General features: G+C 30.5%; 1 protein-coding gene and 2 long non-coding RNA genes across 8 annotated transcripts; 1 reads left to right on the top strand and 2 right to left on the bottom strand.

Annotated features, from left to right (window-relative positions):
- Positions 1-430: 430 nt before the first annotated feature.
- On the bottom strand, positions 431-4,618 carry LOC121124069 (uncharacterized). 5 transcript variants are annotated; one of them, XR_005866193.2, is made up of 9 exons: positions 3,937-4,554; positions 2,471-2,654; positions 1,998-2,393; positions 1,596-1,908; positions 1,397-1,426; positions 1,195-1,343; positions 1,039-1,140; positions 880-973; positions 431-821 (listed from the first exon to the last, which is right to left on the bottom strand). It is a non-coding gene; the product is annotated as an uncharacterized lncRNA (long non-coding RNA). The 5 variants fall into 5 exon arrangements; XR_005866190.2 differs by lacking the exon at positions 3,937-4,554 and adding an exon at positions 4,561-4,618 and having other exon boundaries at positions 1,596-2,393; XR_005866194.2 differs by having other exon boundaries at positions 1,596-2,396.
- Positions 4,619-6,515: 1,897 nt separating this feature from the next.
- Positions 6,516-10,184, top strand: LOC121132309 (chymotrypsin-like protease CTRL-1). The gene is made up of 6 exons (XM_040727724.2): positions 6,516-6,593; positions 8,789-8,883; positions 8,942-9,100; positions 9,159-9,367; positions 9,460-9,673; positions 9,731-10,184. The coding sequence occupies exons 2-6, from the start codon at positions 8,820-8,822 to the stop codon at positions 10,018-10,020; spliced, it is 936 nt and encodes a 311-aa protein (XP_040583658.2). The 5' UTR covers positions 6,516-6,593; positions 8,789-8,819; the 3' UTR covers positions 10,021-10,184.
- Positions 10,185-17,809: 7,625 nt separating this feature from the next.
- Positions 17,810-20,009, bottom strand: LOC139907599 (uncharacterized). 2 transcript variants are annotated; one of them, XR_011784314.1, is made up of 3 exons: positions 19,801-20,009; positions 17,926-18,109; positions 17,810-17,848 (listed from the first exon to the last, which is right to left on the bottom strand). It is a non-coding gene; the product is annotated as an uncharacterized lncRNA (long non-coding RNA). The 2 variants fall into 2 exon arrangements; XR_011784315.1 differs by having other exon boundaries at positions 17,813-17,851.
- Positions 20,010-21,697: the final 1,688 nt, after the last annotated feature.

Here is a 21,697-nt window from a genome sequence, read left to right as displayed (position 1 = left end):
GAAAAAAATTGCGCAAACGTCGAGTTTAAAATGGGCTTCTTGTTGTATCTGGAAGAATAAATTATCAGGTGCACTTTGCTGATGATGTCCTCCATGTCAAATTCCCTTGAATAATTCAGATAACCCGAGCATCTTCTTGATATACGCTGAGCTGTGCTTTGCACAACCCAATTGGAGGATGGTCTTCCTCCCGGTCTCCTCCATCGTAAATACTTGTTTTGAATTGAAAGCTACGCAACAAACTTTAAGCTCAACATCTCATTTAAAAATTGAAATAGTAATCAAGAATTGGTATCAAAATAGATTCAAAAAACATGGTATTGGAAACGGTTAAAATTTTGTGATTCGTACATTTCTACTTCATGTATTTATATATCAAAACGAAATGTCCTTGAGGAAAAATAGTTTAAAGCAAACGTACAGAGCACTATTTATAATTTTATGATTTATATTTATTTAATAGTTTTTATTCAAAACTATCGTATTTTTATACAAGTAAATGCTTGATAAAGTAATCGCTGTGATAAAGGATTCTGAAATTATACTATGTACTTGATAAATTAAAAAGGAGAAAGCATACTACAAATGATTTATTCTTATATTTCAAGGAAGGCGGTATAACTACTCTTGGTTTTATTCATCAGGCATAGGACCATAACCCCTATAACAAGCTGTTTTTCCTGATTCTGAGCAATCTGGTGAGCATGCCTTGTGGCAAAGTTTCCACATTGTACTACAATATGGATGATAGTTCTCGCAATATCCATGTTGTTTATAACGATAACATTGGTGATCATATATCATCAGATTTTCACATTTTTCTATAAAAAAAATATGTCAATTAAAACAATTAGAACTAATTAAAGAATGTATGCCTACTATCACACCATTCACAGGCTTTAGAACAAAAGTATCGAACACTTTTTATTCGAATTACAAATCTGGGGTCTCAATATGTCTCTACATTTATTAACTAAAAAGGTATTCAAGGATAATTATCAATATGTTGTATGTACGTGAAGGGAAATAAAAACTTACGAAAGCAAAAAACACAGGAACGTAAACAATCATCTTTTTCACGTGCAAAACAAAAACTGAGTGTTTTTTTGCATGTTGTGAGATTATTTCTACAATCATCATCTTATATGATGAATGAATTAATTAAATATGAGCATATACTATGTATATATTTACCACAACATCCACATGTTGATCTACAATGCTCATAATAATCTAACTCAAAACATTTCCTATATCTCTGGCACCTCGAAAGGTGAGAAATTTTTTTTCTACTTGGCCTTTCTTTATGAAATACGGATTACCAATTTTATCTTGACAACCATCTATTGAATAAACAAAATTTAGACTCAAAAATCTAAAAAACTAATTTACTTACGAACCAAAAGTGGTATTATCATTATTTCATCTAAAAAGAAGAAAAAAATATTCCAGAATATATATTATTTTAAATGATATAAGAACACATGGAAATATTTCAATTTTGTAAATCATATATAGGTAAAAAGATTTATTCAAAAATAATGAAAGATTATACCATAAAATTAAAAGGAAAATACAATCTAAATTATACTTACATTCACCATTGATTTCAACTCCAATAAAAAGTCAAAGAAGTACAGCTGTAAACGACATGTTGCTACTGGAACGTGAGATGCGTATTTAAAATTCAAATTTTCCTTTATAAATTTGTATTATTTTATCTATTGACGTTACAAATAACAATTTTACTTTAATCCCTTAGGTATATTACGTTAGTATTTGTATGTATTCAGTATATGTATAATTTTTCTTTTCCTTACGAACATATGTTAGTTAGATCGTTTTGTCAAAAATAATGCCCATAAAAATCATAAATGACTTTGTTTCGGTTTAAAGTCCTTAAACACGCTAAAAAAAAGTTAATATGAGATAAATCTGCAAATTAATAACTTATTCCCTCTCTTTTATTAAAAAAAAAAGAAGATGATTCCAAGTACTTTTTATGATCTTTAAAACTCCTTTACATTTTTCCTTCCTTGATCGTACAAAATGTATATTGTGCCTCTGTAAGAGACAGTCATTTGGAGCTTGCTCTCAGAAAAGATATCTAAAATCGAAAGAACGTCTATACACGTTTATAAACTATATACGTCTAGCAGTTGATCACATCAGCAATATTCAGCTCAGTGACATAATTTGTAGAGATGGAGACTATCACACTGAAAACATTAATAATTGACCATCTGACAAAATTCGAAAGCAGATTGCAAGTTTATTTCTCTATTTTTGGCGATGAAGAACTTGTTTATCTCAAAAATCCTTTTGCATCAAATCCAGTTATTACAACCAGGGCCAGTTAAGAAAGTGGCTCTAAGGAACTTCAATGTTATGAACTGCTAGTCATGTTTATTTTGGAGAAATATTATGTATATTTTGGATTTAAATCGTACACTATAATTATAGAACCTACCGTTCGAATAATTCTTCTTTCTACGTCGACTTGTTTTTGTGAATCTACCTTTTCAATGATGATGGGGACTAAAAACACGTTACAGTTCCGCTCTGAAAACAAATGAACACGATGTTTGATGTGCATTATGCAGTCTTAATCCCCAAATAGATACACTTGCAACTCAAAACCAAAGTCCAGCATCCTATTAAAAGGATTAAAACATCTGTCAAATAGGTTTATTTTATTTATTTTTTATATAGATAGCTAATTAATTTGGATGCGTAAAAACGGAATATATCGTTATAATTAACAAAGGAAAGACATAAATTGAAGGGAATTTTATTATTATAAATTTAGGGATAGGTAACGATAACTATCAAATGGTAAAGGAGTACCCCGTAAGAGATAGGTTGGTAAGCCCTGATTTAGATGGTAATATAAAAGAAGCTCAACCCTTGAAATACGTTTTTTTAGTCACAAAGGACTGACTCACGAAGAAAGTAATGAGCTCAAATGATTGAACATAAATATTTTTGCAAAATTGAAATATTGGAAGAATTATATATATCAAAAAAATCTATAAAATATGATGAATTCGATATGTAAAAACATAACTCTAAATTTGGTGCATAATACTTTTTGAAAAAAATATCATTTAAATATTTAAAACCTAAACTAAGTTATAAAAATTTATTTTCAAACAAATTCAAAATAATTAACACATTGACTGTAAGGAAATTAAGTACAAAAAATCTAAATTTACCATAGATTCTGCTTATAAAATATACATCTATTATCTGTATGAAGAACTATTCATTTTTGAAAAATTTGTTTTGAAAAAGCCATCTTTAAAAATAAATTAAGTTCGTATTACTATCGGAATTAAACTTGTGTATTTATCAACAATAAAATGATTTTCAATTTGGAATTGAATAATCATTCATCATATAAAATCTTTGAAGCAAATTTAAGTATTCAATCCCTAAAGAAATATGAAGGAAAACAACTTCAATACATGACAAATGATTTTCAACATTACTTCATTCTATATTATTATTTAATATTCAATAATAAACAATCAGAACTAAATATTAAAAAAATGTAATTCAAAGAATCAAATTGTCATAAAAAAGTGAATTATTTGATTATAATGTAATTTATGACACACTCAGTGCAAAAATAATTATATAATATATTGACAGACTCATATTTTCGAATACTCCTCTTAACATAAAAAGAAATGAAAAATCGTGTATGTAGAAACCCTTAGCAAAACATGTGAACAAATGTTCTTTGTTTACGTGTTAGATTGAATGCGACCTGCCCATCACAACAATATACTAAAAATATCAGTCAGTCTACAAAATTTTATAACAAAATGATATAATGGACCTATTGTACACGTATATCTTTAAGCTCAATTGGCAATATAATTTATCAGAACTTTTTAATTGGATATGAAATGGTATTTCTGACAATAATACTTTTTATTTGGGTGACTTGTACTTAAACAAAGAAGTACTTATTGGCTGTTGTTTTTTCCTGTATATTTTCCTCTTCCAGCTTTTTGTCTGAAGGACATTTAGTATTAATTGACTCACTTAAATTATTAAATAATCAATAGTCTAATTTTTCTGCATAATTAAATATAAATGGAGCAATCCGTTGATGTTGAAGTGAGAGATAGATTAAAGGGGGGATTAGAATGGTATAATTTGGCAAATTTCGTCATTATCATTAATCCCTCATATCAAGTTCATCTCTGAATTGAAACCGTATGACGTCACTTGATTTTATAGATGAATATCCATGCTCTTGATATGAGGATAATGAGTGGCGTGTAATTCTAGACAGGGAACTAAAGGCACATTTATATCGACAAATCCGACAAACCATCTGTTTCTTATGCGGTAAGTATTTCCCAAATTCCTGGGCCTCCATTTTCATAAATCCAGACAGAAGGCGACGTTATTTTTTAGGCATTTTATTCAGTTCTCTATCGACTATCACCATCTAATATTATATTAATATTGAATAATAAAGTATAACCTTCTACATATTTCTATTAACATTTCTTGAACATGTAGTGATATTAACAAGGGTCTTACTTCCGTAATACGATATGTCTCACTCACGCCTTCCCTCGCTCTCTCACACAAATGCCTTAGCTAGTTATAACATATACATTCATACCTATTCATACAAACATAACATGGACTTACTTAACATGTGTATTTTTCAATATTTTAGTTTGGCTACCTGTCAATCACTGTTAATATATGCTAAAGAATGGCATAATATTTTCATATATACTAATCCTCGTTTCATCCACTCTGAGTCCTAAAAGATGAATGATCCTGAAAGTTATAGGTTTTAAAATATGTGTTGTAAAAATTACGATCGTACCTCGCTAACACAAAAATACCCTATGTATTTTGTTGTCAGCTGTCGATTCATTCTTCTTTCTTGATATGTCATGGCTATTTTGTCATTTATTCTTTTTAGTAAATACACAAAGTAATAAGTTATTATTCTATACATATGCTCCGTCTCCAAAAGAACAGGAATACAATTCCTTGTTGATCCCTCGTCGTTTATATAATATATATTTTTGTCATTTTAGTATTTAAATGAAAATTTTTGGTTATTTCTTCATAGAAATAATTTAATAACTACTCTTTTTATCAAATATTACTAAGCAATATTATATAACAGTATCAAATAAAATGCTATGTAGATTTTAATAATATGTAATTAATTTTAAAAATAGGGAAGAAATAATATGACAAAGGAGTATATAAGAGATAAATGGAAGTTGGTATGATTGATGTTGGATTTGGCTAACTACCAGATGCTTTTGGACCTTTTTTCTGTTTAAAGAAACTTATGTTTTCCTTTCATTTCAAAGACAAAGATTTTTAAGCTGAATACATATGCTCGGACAAACCTATAACACACATTTTGTTGAAGAAAGATTTATGTATGTGATTCAATACTTTTATAATTAAGTTCAACACCCGAATAATATCAAAAATTATCATTTATATCTCAACTGAAAGAAAAACTGGATTTGAACAGCGTTCCAAAAGCTATTTGACTTTAACATGAAGCTCAATTTTTTTTCATAACTAAAGAGTATGTAGGACTAATACAATTTGAATAAAATATTGAAAGCATTAATTATAATTTTCTTGTCATTTTACTCTCCTTGATTGTAGCAAGTAATAAGTGATCACACCTAGACCGTTTATTAAATTAAGAAGACATTGTTAAACTTCAGTTGAGAAAAGCAAGCCAACAAACAAAAAACAGTAGTTTTTCCTTTTTAGTCATTGTCATTAGTATTAAAATAATTTGTGTGGATCTGGTGTACGTTCCGTTTAGAAAAAAAATGATGAAAACGCATTTATTTCTTTCATGGAGACATATACAGACTTTAAAAATAAAATAAGAGTTGATTGCCCGTATCTCAAAGTCGATTCGAAAATGCCCCAAAAAAAAAAATTATTGTGCAACCCATAGTTCTAAACTGTGTTTTGTTACTTTTACGATTACTCCTTTTTTTCTATATTTGGCCGAGTTTTCGGTTCTGCCAAGGTTAATAGAAATACAAAGTTTAACCATCATGTAAGAATTTGCCAGAATTTTCAATTTAATGGATCATACGGACTACCGGCCAAGAAAAACATATTTTGAGAAACACTCAACCACTCATCTACTATGACATCAATATTAAAAGTTTGGAGGAAGTCGAACATCCGTCGTACAGGCGTTATGGTATGACCTTGTATTTTTACACACCTTGGGTTCTGCCATAAACCCAAGATCCACCAATACAACAGACTTTAAGTACTTCATTGAATATAAATTGAAAATTCTGCTGCAGTGGACATGCTTAGCTACTTACTTTTCCTTTTTCAATTTATCTTGTTGACTCAGTTTGGTTTGACTAAAGTCGACAAAACACCAGTTTCACAAGTACATTCATTCAACTTTGAATGAATGTTGAACAAATAAACAAATTGCCAGTTGTGAGAGTAAACTTCTCTGTTATATATATATATAGTATTAACCAAAAGAGCTTCAGTATTCATTACTTCAAGGACTCCTACTTGGCTTGTTTCATTACATCTGTCGAAAGGTAAATATAAGTTTTTTTACCTTTATTCTTCAAAAAGTATCATTTAGTATGATTTTCATAATTTCTAACTCCAACTAGACTTTTTATATACGTAGTAACCTGCTACAAATACAATTGTAACTTTTGAAGGGATATATTCAAATGCAATTTGTATTTAAAAACTATTGACTTTTAACAATATCCAAACTCCATCGTCATTTTATATCTTAGAAATATTTCCATAAAACATATTCACTGCGAAAGGTGACGTGTTTATAATGCGGCATATTAAAAGTTTTAATGTTAGGGGACATCGTTTATTGTGTGTTCTCCCATGTAGTTAAGGCACTAATATGAGACAATGCAAACACGGATTAATGAAAAGTAAATCTGGTACAACTGTCACTCTGCCACATCAGTAGCTTATTATGATTCCTTACGATGACATAGTCCCATTTTCTTTTTGATGAGGAACAAAAACGTTTTGCACTCTTTTGTATTTTGTGAAATTTTAATGAGAAAAAAGCAGGATGGTGAGGATTCACTATCAATGGTTAATCTCAGATGGGAAAAGTTTCTATCAATCCCGGAAGAATGACACGAGGAACAAGAGATGGTTGGCAAAAAGTTTTGTTAACGATCCTAGAATCGTGAAGAACAAGTACTTACTGCACAGCTGACAACAAAATTCGTAGTGTATTTCACTATTGGAACGTCGTGATAAATCTTGTATCTAAAGAGCATTTTACTTTTAGCCATGGCATCGAATTGCACTGAGGAGGTCAAATTGAGACCGTTGTCAAAAATGTTAGCTGGCATGACATTATCGTCATTATTGATCAAACTAACCAACATTATTTTGGACAGAAACTTGGTTTTCATCACAGGCGGAACACTACCTCTGCCTCTTTGAGCACACAGTCATTCTTTAGGCTGTAGGCAGCGTTCAAAATGAGTAGTTTGCTGAGTAGTTTTATATTGCCTGGATTTGATTTACAAATTTGGTAGAGTTTTTTTTTCCTCTTGGCAAGTTATTTTGTCATTCATTTTCGTGTTAAGAAGGTGAGGCCTTCACTTCTAGTAAGAATTCAAGCCAAGGTCGCCCATGATGGTCCTGGCAATTATTTTCTGACTGATATACCTTGTTTGCGCATGAACAGCTATTTGGATACCAGGTTTGCTTTAATGGATCTCTTGAGCCTGCCAAGAAGTGACCAGTCCACTTTTTGGTTATGTGTGAACCACATGAGGAATGGAAAATCCCCTTAACCACTCTTCAGTTCCTTACAGACGTTAAAGATGCTGCTCCTGGTATATTTTTTGACTTTTATGATTTCCTTAGCATCCTTGATGGCCTCAAAAAATTCTGCAAATACATGTTTATCCTCTTGCTGCTTAATGGTGAAACTGAACATATAAAGGATAAAAACAAAAGTGGTTATCTATTGACAATACGTTCGGATGAAGTTAGAGCTAAGAAAGGTTTTTTTTTTAAATCAAATATTTTCCGGATACTTATGCCCATAATAAGTAAGTAACCGAGTATGTCTGGGTAAAGTGTGTTCTCGAGGCGGTTGAAGAGCTTTTGGGAGTGTTTGAGGTTGATCAGAGGCATTTAGGAGTGCTTTATTTGCATTTTTTTGTGTGAAAATCGGCCCTACATCATCATGTATAAGTAGTTATGAAGGTTTTGTGAATTAAATGACAGCTAACTGACTCTGAACAGCACTTTTCTAGAGCAATTGCCCCGATGGACTTCACTGGGTTCTCATTGACACTAACCTTGAGAACGAACGTTTCACTCAGTCCCAGAGTTAAAATAATTGTGAAATTATCTCTCCTTTAGTTGATTCCAAGGAGGGATCGCTGCCTTTGGCATCTGGTATTACATTATGAGAAAAAATATGAAATACTTAAAAAAATAAAAATAAATGAGGACGGAATGCCATTATTGAAATTCTGTAAATGAGTCATAGAGCTAAATAAGTTCAGAATGAGGTATTTAAATAAAAAAAAATTGAAAAATAGATAATATAACTTAATAAAATATTCTTAGTGTGTGTTTAGTCATACTTATATTGTCTAATGATAAGATCATTACTTTTCAATCAGGTCATTTTTACAGTAAACACTTAAGCATTATCAAATTATAAACGGTTCAAATATTTCTAAATATGTATTTCGATTTCAATTCAAAGTTTCCAATATTTTTATAGCAAACATTAAAAACTAATCTAGGACTGCAACATGAAGCTGATTATTTCATGGATCTGTATACTCTCAGTAACTTCTGCAGCATATGGTGAAAAAGGTTCAATGACATAATTTTAATAAACATTTATCACAAATTAATTTTTAAATATTATTAGAATGTAGAACGTCTTCTGGCAAATGTGAATTTCCGTTCGTTTATTCTGGGACGCATAGTATTTGTACTCAAAGTGGTTCAAAGGATGAACCTAGACCTTGGTGTTACCAGGGATCTGATAGTGATAGTAAGTGGGACTATTGCCCAGAAAATTGTTTCGGTATGTGTCATGTAATCATTGAAATAGTATATCAACAAATAATTATTATTTCACCAAGAATGTGGAGTATCCAATAACATAACAATCTCATGTAATAAGCAATGGCAGGGCGAAGAGGGAGATTTGGAAAACGATGCATTCCCTTGGCATGTGTTTATAGTAGGGAGAGCTGAACAAGAAAAATTATGTAACGGAATTATATTAACTCATAATCGTCTGCTAACTACAGCTAATTGTGCACAATATTATCATTCAAAAGTAATTGATGTAAGTGTAATATTTTAGATGAACGTAGCTCTAATGATGATATATTATATTGCTTCAAAGAATCATTAATAGCCTTTTTATTTTGATAATAGGTATATGCTGGATCAGGTGGACGCTTTCCATCAAATGGTTATCAGGCAGCATCCATTCAAAAGTATATTCAACATGAAAATTACAACATAACGACACGTGAAAACAACATTGCCATAATTTTCCTTAATAATACTTTAGTATGGAATGATAAAGTTCTTCCCATTTGCTTTTCCAGCGATAACTTTCCAGTCGAGGAGGGGAAAAAAGCGACTTGTAAGTGAAATAATAATTATTTTGAATAAGTATGAATACATTCCTTGTATTTTTCAGTTACTGGATCAAATATTGTACAAAATGACTATAAAATAAGTCGTATTCACTATTCTATAGTCAAAACAGTGCCGGATTATGTCCACAAGGTTTGCAAAGAAGAGGGTCTCCTATGCACAACGAGAAACACAGTAAATGATTACCATAATGAGGGAGGACCATTAACCGTATGTCAAAATTCGACAAGATGTGTTGTTGTGGGCATATTATCATACATAAAGTCTCATAGGAATATCCTTGTTTTTACAAATATTTCAATGCATATAGATTGGATAAACAAATATATTTAAACTGTATCTGTTAGAGTAGTAATTGTCAAGCATAGATGAGGAACAACACTTTGACCACTTGATAAATTTAAGATATTTAATTCATAATTAAAAAACTGTCTCATCTTTTTATCCTTTTGTATAAAAGGACATTAATATAATAAATTGAAATTTGTTTTTTTAAAGCTCTCATTTTAACACATTATTTATTTATTTTTATTTAATAAGAGGAGTGTTATATTATTCTGAACTTGGACTACTTAAGTTCAAACTTTCTCCTTCCTGCTAATAACAAACGAATACGAAGCTTCTTAATTTGAAGGACATTCAAATGTGGTCTTAAGATACTTCCAGGCTTCTTTCTAATGGGTTAAGCTCCTTTTTTATTTAAATTATACTTTCTAATTGATAAATGAAAACAACTGCTTATTTACTATAAACTAAGTTATTTTATTCTTCTCTTTCCTCCTTTTCTCTATTCTGAACTTTGCTTCGGACCATTTTCTCTATCTGGGGCAGTATCCCGGAAATCTATTCTAAAACAAACTAACCTGTGTTTTTTGTTTTAATTAATAAAAATTCTTAGAGAAAATTATTTAGGAAGTCTCGAAAAATTTAGATTTTATAATTTGCTCTTAGATTTTACAATTAATATGCGTTACTAAAACTAAATCCTGGAGTTTCTATAATCGATTTTATTCTAAATAAAATTCCTTTTTACTAGACATTTTAGAGACCATTTTCTTGTTGTAAATAAAAACTCCTTACCCTACGACCATCTCTATCTCTCACTTCAACATCAACGGATCGCTCCATTTATGTTTAATTATGCAGAAAAATTAGACTATTGATTATGTAATAATTTAAGTATGAGTCAATTAATACTAAATGTCAAAAAGGAAAAAACAATATCCAATAAGTACTTCCAAGTCACCCAAATAAAAAGTATGTATTATTGTCAGAAATACCATTTCATATCGGGTTAAAAAGTTCTGATAAATTATATTGCCAATTGTGGGTAAAGATATACGTGTGCAATAGGTCCATTATATCATTTTGTTATAAATTTTTGTAGACTGACTGATATTTTAGTATATTGTTGTGATTGGCAGGTCGCATTTAATCTAAAACGTAAATAAAGACCATTTGTTCAACATGTTTTGTTAAGGGTTTCTACTTGACATTGGAAATAAGTTCGTTCGTTAGAGCAAACTTTTGTTGAACTATATCTGCAACTCTGTGTAATCCATGAGCAATACATGTAATGTGAATCAATTTTTTTCGAAGATATTCTCCTGCTTTGAGTCAATATGAGGCAGCATCAGAGATGAAAACTGTAAGTCTACACTGGACAAAATCTTCTCCCAATAACTTATAAACTGAGCTTATGACAATGTTTTTGACATTGTTGGATCCCACAGAAATGCCCGTCCAAAGGGCCAATCAAAATTGCCATAATCGACCTTTCTTGATGATCTCTTGTCCCATCTAGTCCAACCAAAATATCCTTTTCTTTCACCTCTTTTTTTATTGTATTCAAAACTCCTTGGCATATTTCCCCAATCAAGTTGTTAACGACCCATCGACCTCCAGATGTTTTTCCAGTATATTCTTTCAATAAACTTTGAGAAATTGGGATGATCCAGAATATTTAAAGGGATATTACACTACACAAATAACTTTGCTATGTCCAAATTGAGTAATGCACCGTTTAATTCTCCTTCGTCTCCTTTAATCTTGTGTTTCTTGACGACTCTTAAGCTTTTGATGTGATGGGAGGTTTTAGAGTGGCGGATTACTTGCCCTAAAGAACGAGATAGGTACGATAAATCGCAAAAACAGCAAGATATACTTTTATTTTCCAAATCATAATTCAACGCATCAGTACCCCTGTTGCTAGAAACCCATGAAAAAAAGGTATGTTTTCTTCGGTATGATGCACGTGAGAGAGCAATAAGGGGAAGTTGCTTTGCTGATGACTAGTACAAACTGAGCAAAAGTTATTTAGATCATGCAAGGGTACCAACGTGTTTTATTCCTTTTTTATATAATATCTTTCAAGCAATCAAATTCGTTCCTGTTCAACGATGTCAACAACCCTATATCAAGGAATACTAAAAACAACTGGAAGTGCGTTTTAAAATCGCACTCACTTTTTTTATACACGAGAAGGCTGACACATTCTTCATTTATTTTATAAATTATAATAAAGGAAAATTTGGTTCACCACAGTTAATTAATTTTTTTTTGTTATTACTTATTATTTAATTAATAATGATGTACAAGTGCTCTGCTCCTGGATGCCAGCAGGGCTATGACGGCATTACTAAGGATCCGGATGTGAGCTTTCACAAATTCCCCATGAAGGACTCCAAAATTCAAACCAAATAGCACCAATAGTGTGCATTTGGAGAATAAAAGACACGTATGCAATATTTATGGAAGAGACCGTTCTTTCGCCACAAGATATCTATTACAAACTCTTTTCGGAATCATTACCCTCGGGGTTCTTGTTGTTTAAAATTCCAAAAGTTGCTTTTGTCAAAATCATACATTCAGATATGAAAGGGCTAGACATTGCTGCTTACCTGGAGGAGTAAGAAGACCTCTCCTTCAGAATTTTCTGTTATAACATCGAGCTAAGTAAGATTTTAGTTTCACATTGCATAAATTCAGAAAATAAAATTAACTTTGTTGCTGAAGCCATCAACATTGCCGCTCTTCTGGGTTCCATGGAAGGAGACATATGTGAACAGCTCCTTAATTTTTCTAACTCGGCAGAAATGGACCAAATTGAATCTTCCAAGCTCGCTTTCATAATGGAGCAAATGTATCATCTCTTCAAACAGCCTAAAGGTAGAAGATTTTCTTCTGTACTCCTTTCCGTTGCTTTGATATTGCACAATCTCAGTTCTAGCCTCTGCGAACAAATAAATACGTCCAATGCTCAGTCACTTCCGTCTCCCAGATATCTTAGGACCGTATCCAGTGTGATTACGGTAGAAACAGTATGCCCTTCTTCCACGGCAAAGTTCTTAAAAGCACCAATTAGAGGCTTGAAGAGCAGAGAAAAAAATGTAACACTGATGATTGATGAGATTTACTCGCCCCAAAGAGTAGAGTTTGTTAGAGGAAATTATATTAGTATATTAGAAAGTTCCACTAGAATACACGTCTTAAATAATATAAGAACTAAGACACGGGTATGTAAGATAACTGTATAGACAAAGAATTTAAGGGTCAATTATTTATCCATAAATCTTTTTATTGAATTATTGCTATAGATTTATTCATACAGGCTCTTTATTGTTTGCAAGAACAGAGTCAGCATTAGAATATCCCCTGTCTAACTTCTCTTCAGGTATTAAATTATGAGCTGAACCCCGGTATATCAATAGAAGCTTTTCTCATAGTACAAGATATAATCAATATCTCAATGAAATAAAAAGGAGTTTTATACTTGGTTAGTTGCATTGAAGTAACTCATATCATACAATATCAAATACCTTACCAACGTTTATGAATAACGCTGCATAATTGAATGATTTTTTCTTGGAATTAGTAATAAAGAAATAAATAGTAATTGAATATTTCTAGAAATATTTTCGGCTAGTCTATTTTTAACGAAACCTTTCTGGGTTTTATTAACGATTATTTGTATCCCGAGGTATCTGGAGATTTTAATTTTATCCTAATAAACGTTAAAATTAATTCTCTTAATATAGTAGTCCTTATCATTTTACAATAATTTAGCAATCTAGGTCTGTGTGAACATGTTTCACAATGCAATATTATTAAGTCGATTATTTGACTAATTGTAATTCTCAATCTCTATTTTAGAGGCCGAAAAACTTCAGGAATTAAATATAAATGGGTCACTTATATTATTTACATGTAATCAATAAATAGTAATAAAGTAAATTGGATATGAAAGATATTAAAATTGGAATTAATTTTCCTGCATTTAAAATATTATTTAATCATTACAATAAGTATAGTAATGGACTTAATAACATTTAAATTTGAAACATTTTCACACAATCTTAAATTGCTAATTTAATAAATACTCTATAAGAAATTATAAAGTTGATCTAAAAAAAATCAAACTTTTTTTTTAACAATAAATCTTCTGAAATTGTAATATAAGTTTTAAAGGTCTACTGGATATAAAATTCATCAACTCAACAAATTTCAATTATATGTTATCATATTTCGATGTTTTCTCAAGTGGCTTTCACTCCTTAACGTCATCCTTAAAGGAGTTTGAGGAACCATCTGAGTCTATTATCGTATTAATATTGATGGCTCAACTTTTGAATAATAAATCATTATATCCTTTTACGCCACTGATCTTGCAGCCAAACAAGTAGTATTCATTGGATATATATTTAAGGCAAAAAAGTGAGAAAGCCCAAAAACGTTACAAGGCTAAGAAAGAAGGTCAATAATGGCTCACTACCAAGAAAATAGAAATCCAAAATAGTGGGACTTACTTTTTGATAAAACGAAGATGGTATGTATTCACCTTTTATCTTTTTTCATCAATTGACTTTTGTATGGCTTAAAGCAGCTGACTCTACTTATTATAAACTCAGCTAGAGTACTACTTATGATTATTTTTTCCATATAAGTGAAGGACTTTGTGCTGTTTTTGAGTATGAAATAGAAGAATATATCGCTGGTTTTTCATTACTCCGCAAATCACTAATTAATTATTTGCTTGAGATACAGGTATTTCTAATTTAGCTTATTTTATAGTTTTACTCGTCTACTAATACTAATTAATCTGCAACAAATGTTGCTGACTAAAGGATCCAAGCTATGCTACAAGGTTTTCCGAACTCAGTCTCGAGGAGGGGGCTCTAACTGGCTCTCTTTACAAAAACAATTATTAAAAAAATTGGTCATTTATATTTTTCACTTTGGTTAGCGCAGTTACAGAGAGAACTTACAGAAAAACTAGAATGGGCACTTGGTAGAGCACAAAAACTTTACTTAAAATCCTATTCCCTAACAATTAACAATAATTTCAGGTATCTATATCTTAATTTGTTCAAAAATTACTATTTTGAAATCACTATTCAAAATATATCATTTTGTATCACGCAACGTTTATAAATTATAATCACGCAACTTCCATATATTTTCTTCAATTATGGGCTCAAGAAAATCTTTAACATAATCGACCTTATATTATAATTTTGTACTGACCATAACGTATATCTTGCTGTTTTTGCGATTTATCGTACCTATCTCGTTCTTTATGGCAAGTAATCCGCCACTCTAAAACCTCCCATCACATCAAAAGCTTAAGAGTCGTCAAGAAACACAAGATTAAAGGAGACGAAGGAGAATTAAACGGTGCATTACTCAATTTGGACTTAGCAAAGTTATTTGTGTAGTGTAATATCCCTTTAAATATTCTGGATCATCCCAATTTCTCAAAAATTATTGAAAGAATATACTGGAAAAACTTCTGGAGGTCGATGGGTCGTTAACAACTTGATTGGGGAAATATGCAAAGGAGTTTTGAATACAATAAAAAAAGAGGTGAAAGAAAAAGATATTTTGGTTGGACTAGATGGGACAAGAGATCATCAAGAAAGGTCGATTATGGCAATTTTGATTGGCCCTTTGGACGGGCATTTCTGTGGGAAACCTTACCTTATTGACTTGATTGAAATTATAAACGCAAACAATGTCAAAAATATCGTCATAAGCTCAGTTTATAAGTTATTGGGAGAAGATTTTGTCCAGTGTAGACTTACAGTTTTCATCTCTGATGCTGCCTCATATTGACTCAAAGCAGGAGAATATCTTCGAAAAAAATTGATTCACATTACATGTATTGCTCATGGATTACACAGAGTTGCAGATATAGTTCAACAAAAGTTTGCTCTAACGAACGAACTTATTTCCAATGTCAAGTAGAAACCCTTAACAAAACATGTTGAACAAATGGTCTTTTATTTTGTATAAAATAGTTTTTATAGATCACGTTTAGTGCTCATCATTTTTTTAGAATAACTCCTATGGCCATGCATAAATGTAAATTAAGAATAAAAGCTGTATTTAAATCTTTATTGACGCATTAAAAAACTTTTTTTCTCCTTTCAAACTTGGAACGAGATATGTTAACAAAAGATAACATACTATAAAAATAAAATTTTGAATAGATTATTCCCTTAAAAAAAATCCAAATGCTTCCAAACAATCCGTAATCCAAATTTGAAAAAAGTAGAAAACAAACTGGCATATTTTACTTGCAGTATAAGAACTTTTTCTAATTTCGACTTATCACTGCACGATAAAATCTACCTATTATAGAAAGCTGGCTTGTGCATATAGGCAAATGCTAAAAGCGCGTGACTCCTACGGGCGCAGAAATTGGGGAGGAAAGAAAATCCACTATTCTAAAAAGAGGTTGGTTTTATTATGTTAGAAGAAGTTTTTTTTCCCCTTCAACAATTTTACTCGCACGCTTAGCTTGTTTTTACTTCTTTTTTATATATACGTATATATAGGTAAGGGTGATAATTTTGGTAAGTATACAAAAGCGTGCGAGGAGAAGAGAAGAATTACTTATGGCATCATTGATTAAATAATTTACATCTTCTTCTATCAATCATGAACGTTATCATTCCCGCCTTTATTATTCAATATTAATATAATATGAGATGGTGATAGTCGATAGAGAACTGAATACAATCCCCAAAATGACGTCGCCTTCTGTCTGGATTTATAAAAATGGAGGCCCAGGAATTTGGAAAATACTTACCGGATGAGAAACAGATGGTTTGTCGGATTTGTCGATATAAATGTGCCTTTAGTCCCCTGTCTAGAATTACACGCCACTCATTATCCTCATCTCATAACAAGAGTATGGATAATCATCTATAAAATCAATTTGACGATGAATACATCAAGTCATACTTTAACTTTGATCTCACAACGATGCTTATTGCATGTAATATAACTTTATCCATTGCTAATCATCTACGTTCAAAAAATTTATGGAGAAATACAAGGGTAAACATATCCCTTCCCGAGGAACCATCATTAAATTAATGGAGGATGTTGGTACTGATGTCATATATAGAAATACATATAAAAATGTTTTGAGTCATCCACACCAAATGACGATCAAGTTATCAGTAAAAAGTATTTACGAATATCGAAATGGAACTCTGAATTTTGTACTATCTCACAGTAAGTATTCAATTTTTTTTTTAATCTAACCATAAAATATGATTCTATTTTAGCTAAACATATCAAGAATTATGATACACAACTCAGTAAAGGGCAAAAACAACTGCTTAAATGGTCACAACAACGGGGGTAGTAGCTTTGGATGGTTTGCAACTAGTTTGTCTGAGACTACTTACTTAGCTTTAAGACTTGGGTATGATAATTAGGTTTTCCAATATTACATAGTCAATAAATATTACTTTTTTATCACTAAAGGCTTAGCTATGGTTGATGGGCTCCAAGAAATGGTGTTCAGAAAACACATAAAAGGCAAAAACAACATTTTAAATGGTCACAACAACGAGGGTAGTTACGTTGGGTGTTGCATTATAATTAATAATTGTGTATATCCATCATGATAATAGTATGTTGTTATATAAGCATACCTAAATAACGGGGAAAATCTTTTTGATGCTCATAATAGGGAGTAATATCGCCGGACATTACTACATAATTAGCTTTTGCTCTAAATCTTTAAGATGCATTTATTTATAACATTTTTTTATTAGTATATTTATTGTCTAATTTTATGATTTTGACATTTACTTTATTATTAATAATTAGTTAAGAAAGTGGCTCTAAGGAACTTCAATGTTATGAACTGCTAGTCATGTTTATTTTGGAGAAATATTATGTATATTTTGGATTTAAATCGTACACTATAATTATAGAACCTACCGTTCGAATAATTCTTCTTTCTACGTCGACTTGTTTTTGTGAATCTACCTTTTCAATGATGATGGGGACTAAAAACACGTTACAGTTCCGCTCTGAAAACAAATGAACACGATGTTTGATGTGCATTATGCAGTCTTAATCCCCAAATAGATACACTTGCAACTCAAAACCAAAGTCCAGCATCCTATTAAAAGGATTAAAACATCTGTCAAATAGGTTTATTTTATTTATTTTTTATATAGATAGCTAATTAATTTGGATGCGTAAAAACGGAATATATCGTTATAATTAACAAAGGAAAGACATAAATTGAAGGGAATTTTATTATTATAAATTTAGGGATAGGTAACGATAACTATCAAATGGTAAAGGAGTACCCCGTAAGAGATAGGTTGGTAAGCCCTGATTTAGATGGTAATATAAAAGAAGCTCAACCCTTGAAATACGTTTTTTTAGTCACAAAGGACTGACTCACGAAGAAAGTAATGAGCTCAAATGATTGAACATAAATATTTTTGCAAAATTGAAATATTGGAAGAATTATATATATCAAAAAAATCTATAAAATATGATGAATTCGATATGTAAAAACATAACTCTAAATTTGGTGCATAATACTTTTTGAAAAAAAAAATATCATTTTAATATTTAAAACCTAAACTAAGTTATAAAAATTTATTTTCAAACAAATTCAAAATAATTAACACATTGACTGTAAGGAAATTAAGTACAAAAAATCTAAATTTACCATAGATTCTGCTTATAAAATATACATCTATTATCTGTATGAAGAACTATTCATTTTTGAAAAATTTGTTTTTGAAAAAGCCATCTTTAAAAATAAATTAAGTTCGTATTACTATCGGAATTAAACTTGTGTATTTATCAACAATAAAATGATTTTCAATTTGGAATTGAATAATCATTCATCATATAAAATCTTTGAAGCAAATTTAAGTATTCAATCCCTAAAGAAATATGAAGGAAAACAACTTCAATACATGACAAATGATTTTCAACATTACTTCATTCTATATTATTATTTAATATTCAATAATAAACAATCAGAACTAAATATTAAAAAATGTAATTCAAAGAATCAAATTGTCATAAAAAAGTGAATTATTTGATTATAATGTAATTTATGACACACTCAGTGCAAAAATAATTATATAATATATTGACAGACTCATATTTTCGAATACTCCTCTTAACATAAAAAGAAATGAAAAATCGTGTATGTAGAAACCCTTAGCAAAACATGTGAACAAATGTTCTTTGTTTACGTGTTAGATTGAATGCGACCTGCCCATCACAACAATATACTAAAAATATCAGTCAGTCTACAAAATTTTATAACAAAATGATATAATGGACCTATTGTACACGTATATCTTTAAGCTCAATTGGCAATTTAATTTATCAGAACTTTTAATTGGATATGAAATGGTATTTCTGACAATAATACTTTTTATTTGGGTGACTTGTACTTAAACAAAGAAGTACTTATTGGCTGTTGTTTTTTCCTGTATATTTTCCTCTTCCAGCTTTTTGTCTGAAGGACATTTAGTATTAATTGACTCACTTAAATTATTAAATAATCAATAGTCTAATTTTTCTGCATAATTAAATATAAATGGAGCAATCCGTTGATGTTGAAGTGAGAGATAGATTAAAGGGGATTAGAATGGTATAATTTGGCAAATTTCGTCATTATCATTAATCCCTCATATCAAGTTCATCTCTGAATTGAAACCGTATGACGTCACTTGATTTTATAGATGAATATCCATGCTCTTGATATGAGGATAATGAGTGGCGTGTAATTCTAGACAGGGAACTAAAGGCACATTTATATCGACAAATCCGACAAACCATCTGTTTCTTATGCGGTAAGTATTTCCCAAATTCCTGGGCCTCCATTTTCATAAATCCAGACAGAAGGCGACGTTATTTTTTAGGCATTTTATTCAGTTCTCTATCGACTATCACCATCTAATATTATATTAATATTGAATAATAAAGTATAACCTTCTACATATTTCTATTAACATTTCTTGAACATGTAGTGATATTAACAAGGGTCTTACTTCCGTAATACGATATGTCTCACTCACGCCTTCCCTCGCTCTCTCACACAAATGCCTTAGCTAGTTATAACATATACATTCATACCTATTCATACAAACATAACATGGACTTACTTAACATGTGTATTTTTCAATATTTTAGTTTGGCTACCTGTCAATCACTGTTAATATATGCTAAAGAATGGCATAATATTTTCATATATACTAATCCTCGTTTCATCCACTCTGAGTCCTAAAAGATGAATGATCCTGAAAGTTATAGGTTTTAAAATATGTGTTGTAAAAATTACGATCGTACCTCGCTAACACAAAATACCCTATGTATTTTGTTGTCAGCTGTCGATTCATTCTTCTTTCTTGATATGTCATGGCTATTTTGTCATTTATTCTTTTTAGTAAATACACAAAGTAATAAGTTATTATTCTATACATATGCTCCGTCTCCAAAAGAACAGGAATACAATTCCTTGTTGATCCCTCGTCGTTTATATAATATATATTTTTGTCATTTTAGTATTTAAATGAAAATTTTTGGTTATTTCTTCATAGAAATAATTTAATAACTACTCTTTTTATCAAATATTACTAAGCAATATTATATAACAGTATCAAATAAAATGCTATGTAGATTTTAATAATATGTAATTAATTTTAAAAATGGGGAAGAAATAATATGACAAAGGAGTATATAAGAGATAAATGGAAGTTGGTATGATTGATGTTGGATTTGGCTAACTACCAGATGCTTTTGGACCTTTTTTCTGTTTAAAGAAACTTATGTTTTCCTTTCATTTCAAAGACAAAGATTTTTAAGCTGAATACATATGCTCGGACAAACCTATAACACACATTTATGTATGTGATTCAATACTTTTATAATTAAGTTCAACGCCCGAATAATATCAAAAATTATCATTTATATCTCAACTGAAAGAAAAACTGGATTTGAACAGCGTTCCAAAAGCTATTTGACTTTAACATGAAGCTCAATTTTTGTTCATAACTAAAGAGTATTATAAAATATTGAAAGCATTAATTATAATTTTTTTGTCATTTTACTCTCCTTGATTGTAGCAAGTAATAAGTGATCACACCTAGACCGTTTATTAAATTAAGAAGACATTGTTAAACTTCAGTTGAGAAAAGCAAACCAACAAACAAAAAACAGTAGTTTTTCCTTTTTAGTCATTGTCATTAGTATTAAAATAATTTGTGTGGATCTGGTGTACGTTCCGTTTAGAAAAAAATTATGAAAACGCATTTATTTCTTTCATGGAGACATATACAGACTTTAAAAATAAAATAAGAGTTGAATAAGATTGCTAGAATTTTCAATTTAAAGGATCATACGGACTACCGGCCAAGAAAAACATATTTTGAGAAACACTCAACCACTCATCTACTATGACATCAATATTAAAAGTTTGGAGGAAGTCGAACATCCGTCGTACAGGCGTTATGGTATGACCTTGTATTTTTACACACCTTGGGTTCTGCCATAAACCCAAGATCCACCAATACAACAGACTTTAAGTACTTCATTGAATATAAATTGAAAATTCTGCTGCAGTGGACATGCTTAGCTACTTACTTTTCCTTTTTCAATTTATCTTGTTGACTCAGTTTGGTTTGACTAAAGACGACAAAACACCAGTTTCACAAGTACATTCATTCAACTTTGA

The sequence above is a fragment of the Lepeophtheirus salmonis genome, chromosome 1 (assembly GCF_016086655.4).
Source record: "Lepeophtheirus salmonis chromosome 1, UVic_Lsal_1.4, whole genome shotgun sequence".
Lineage (NCBI taxonomy): Eukaryota > Metazoa > Arthropoda > Copepoda > Siphonostomatoida > Caligidae > Lepeophtheirus > Lepeophtheirus salmonis.
Note: the sequence above shows the minus strand (reverse complement) of the source record. Positions and strands in the feature narration are given on the sequence as shown.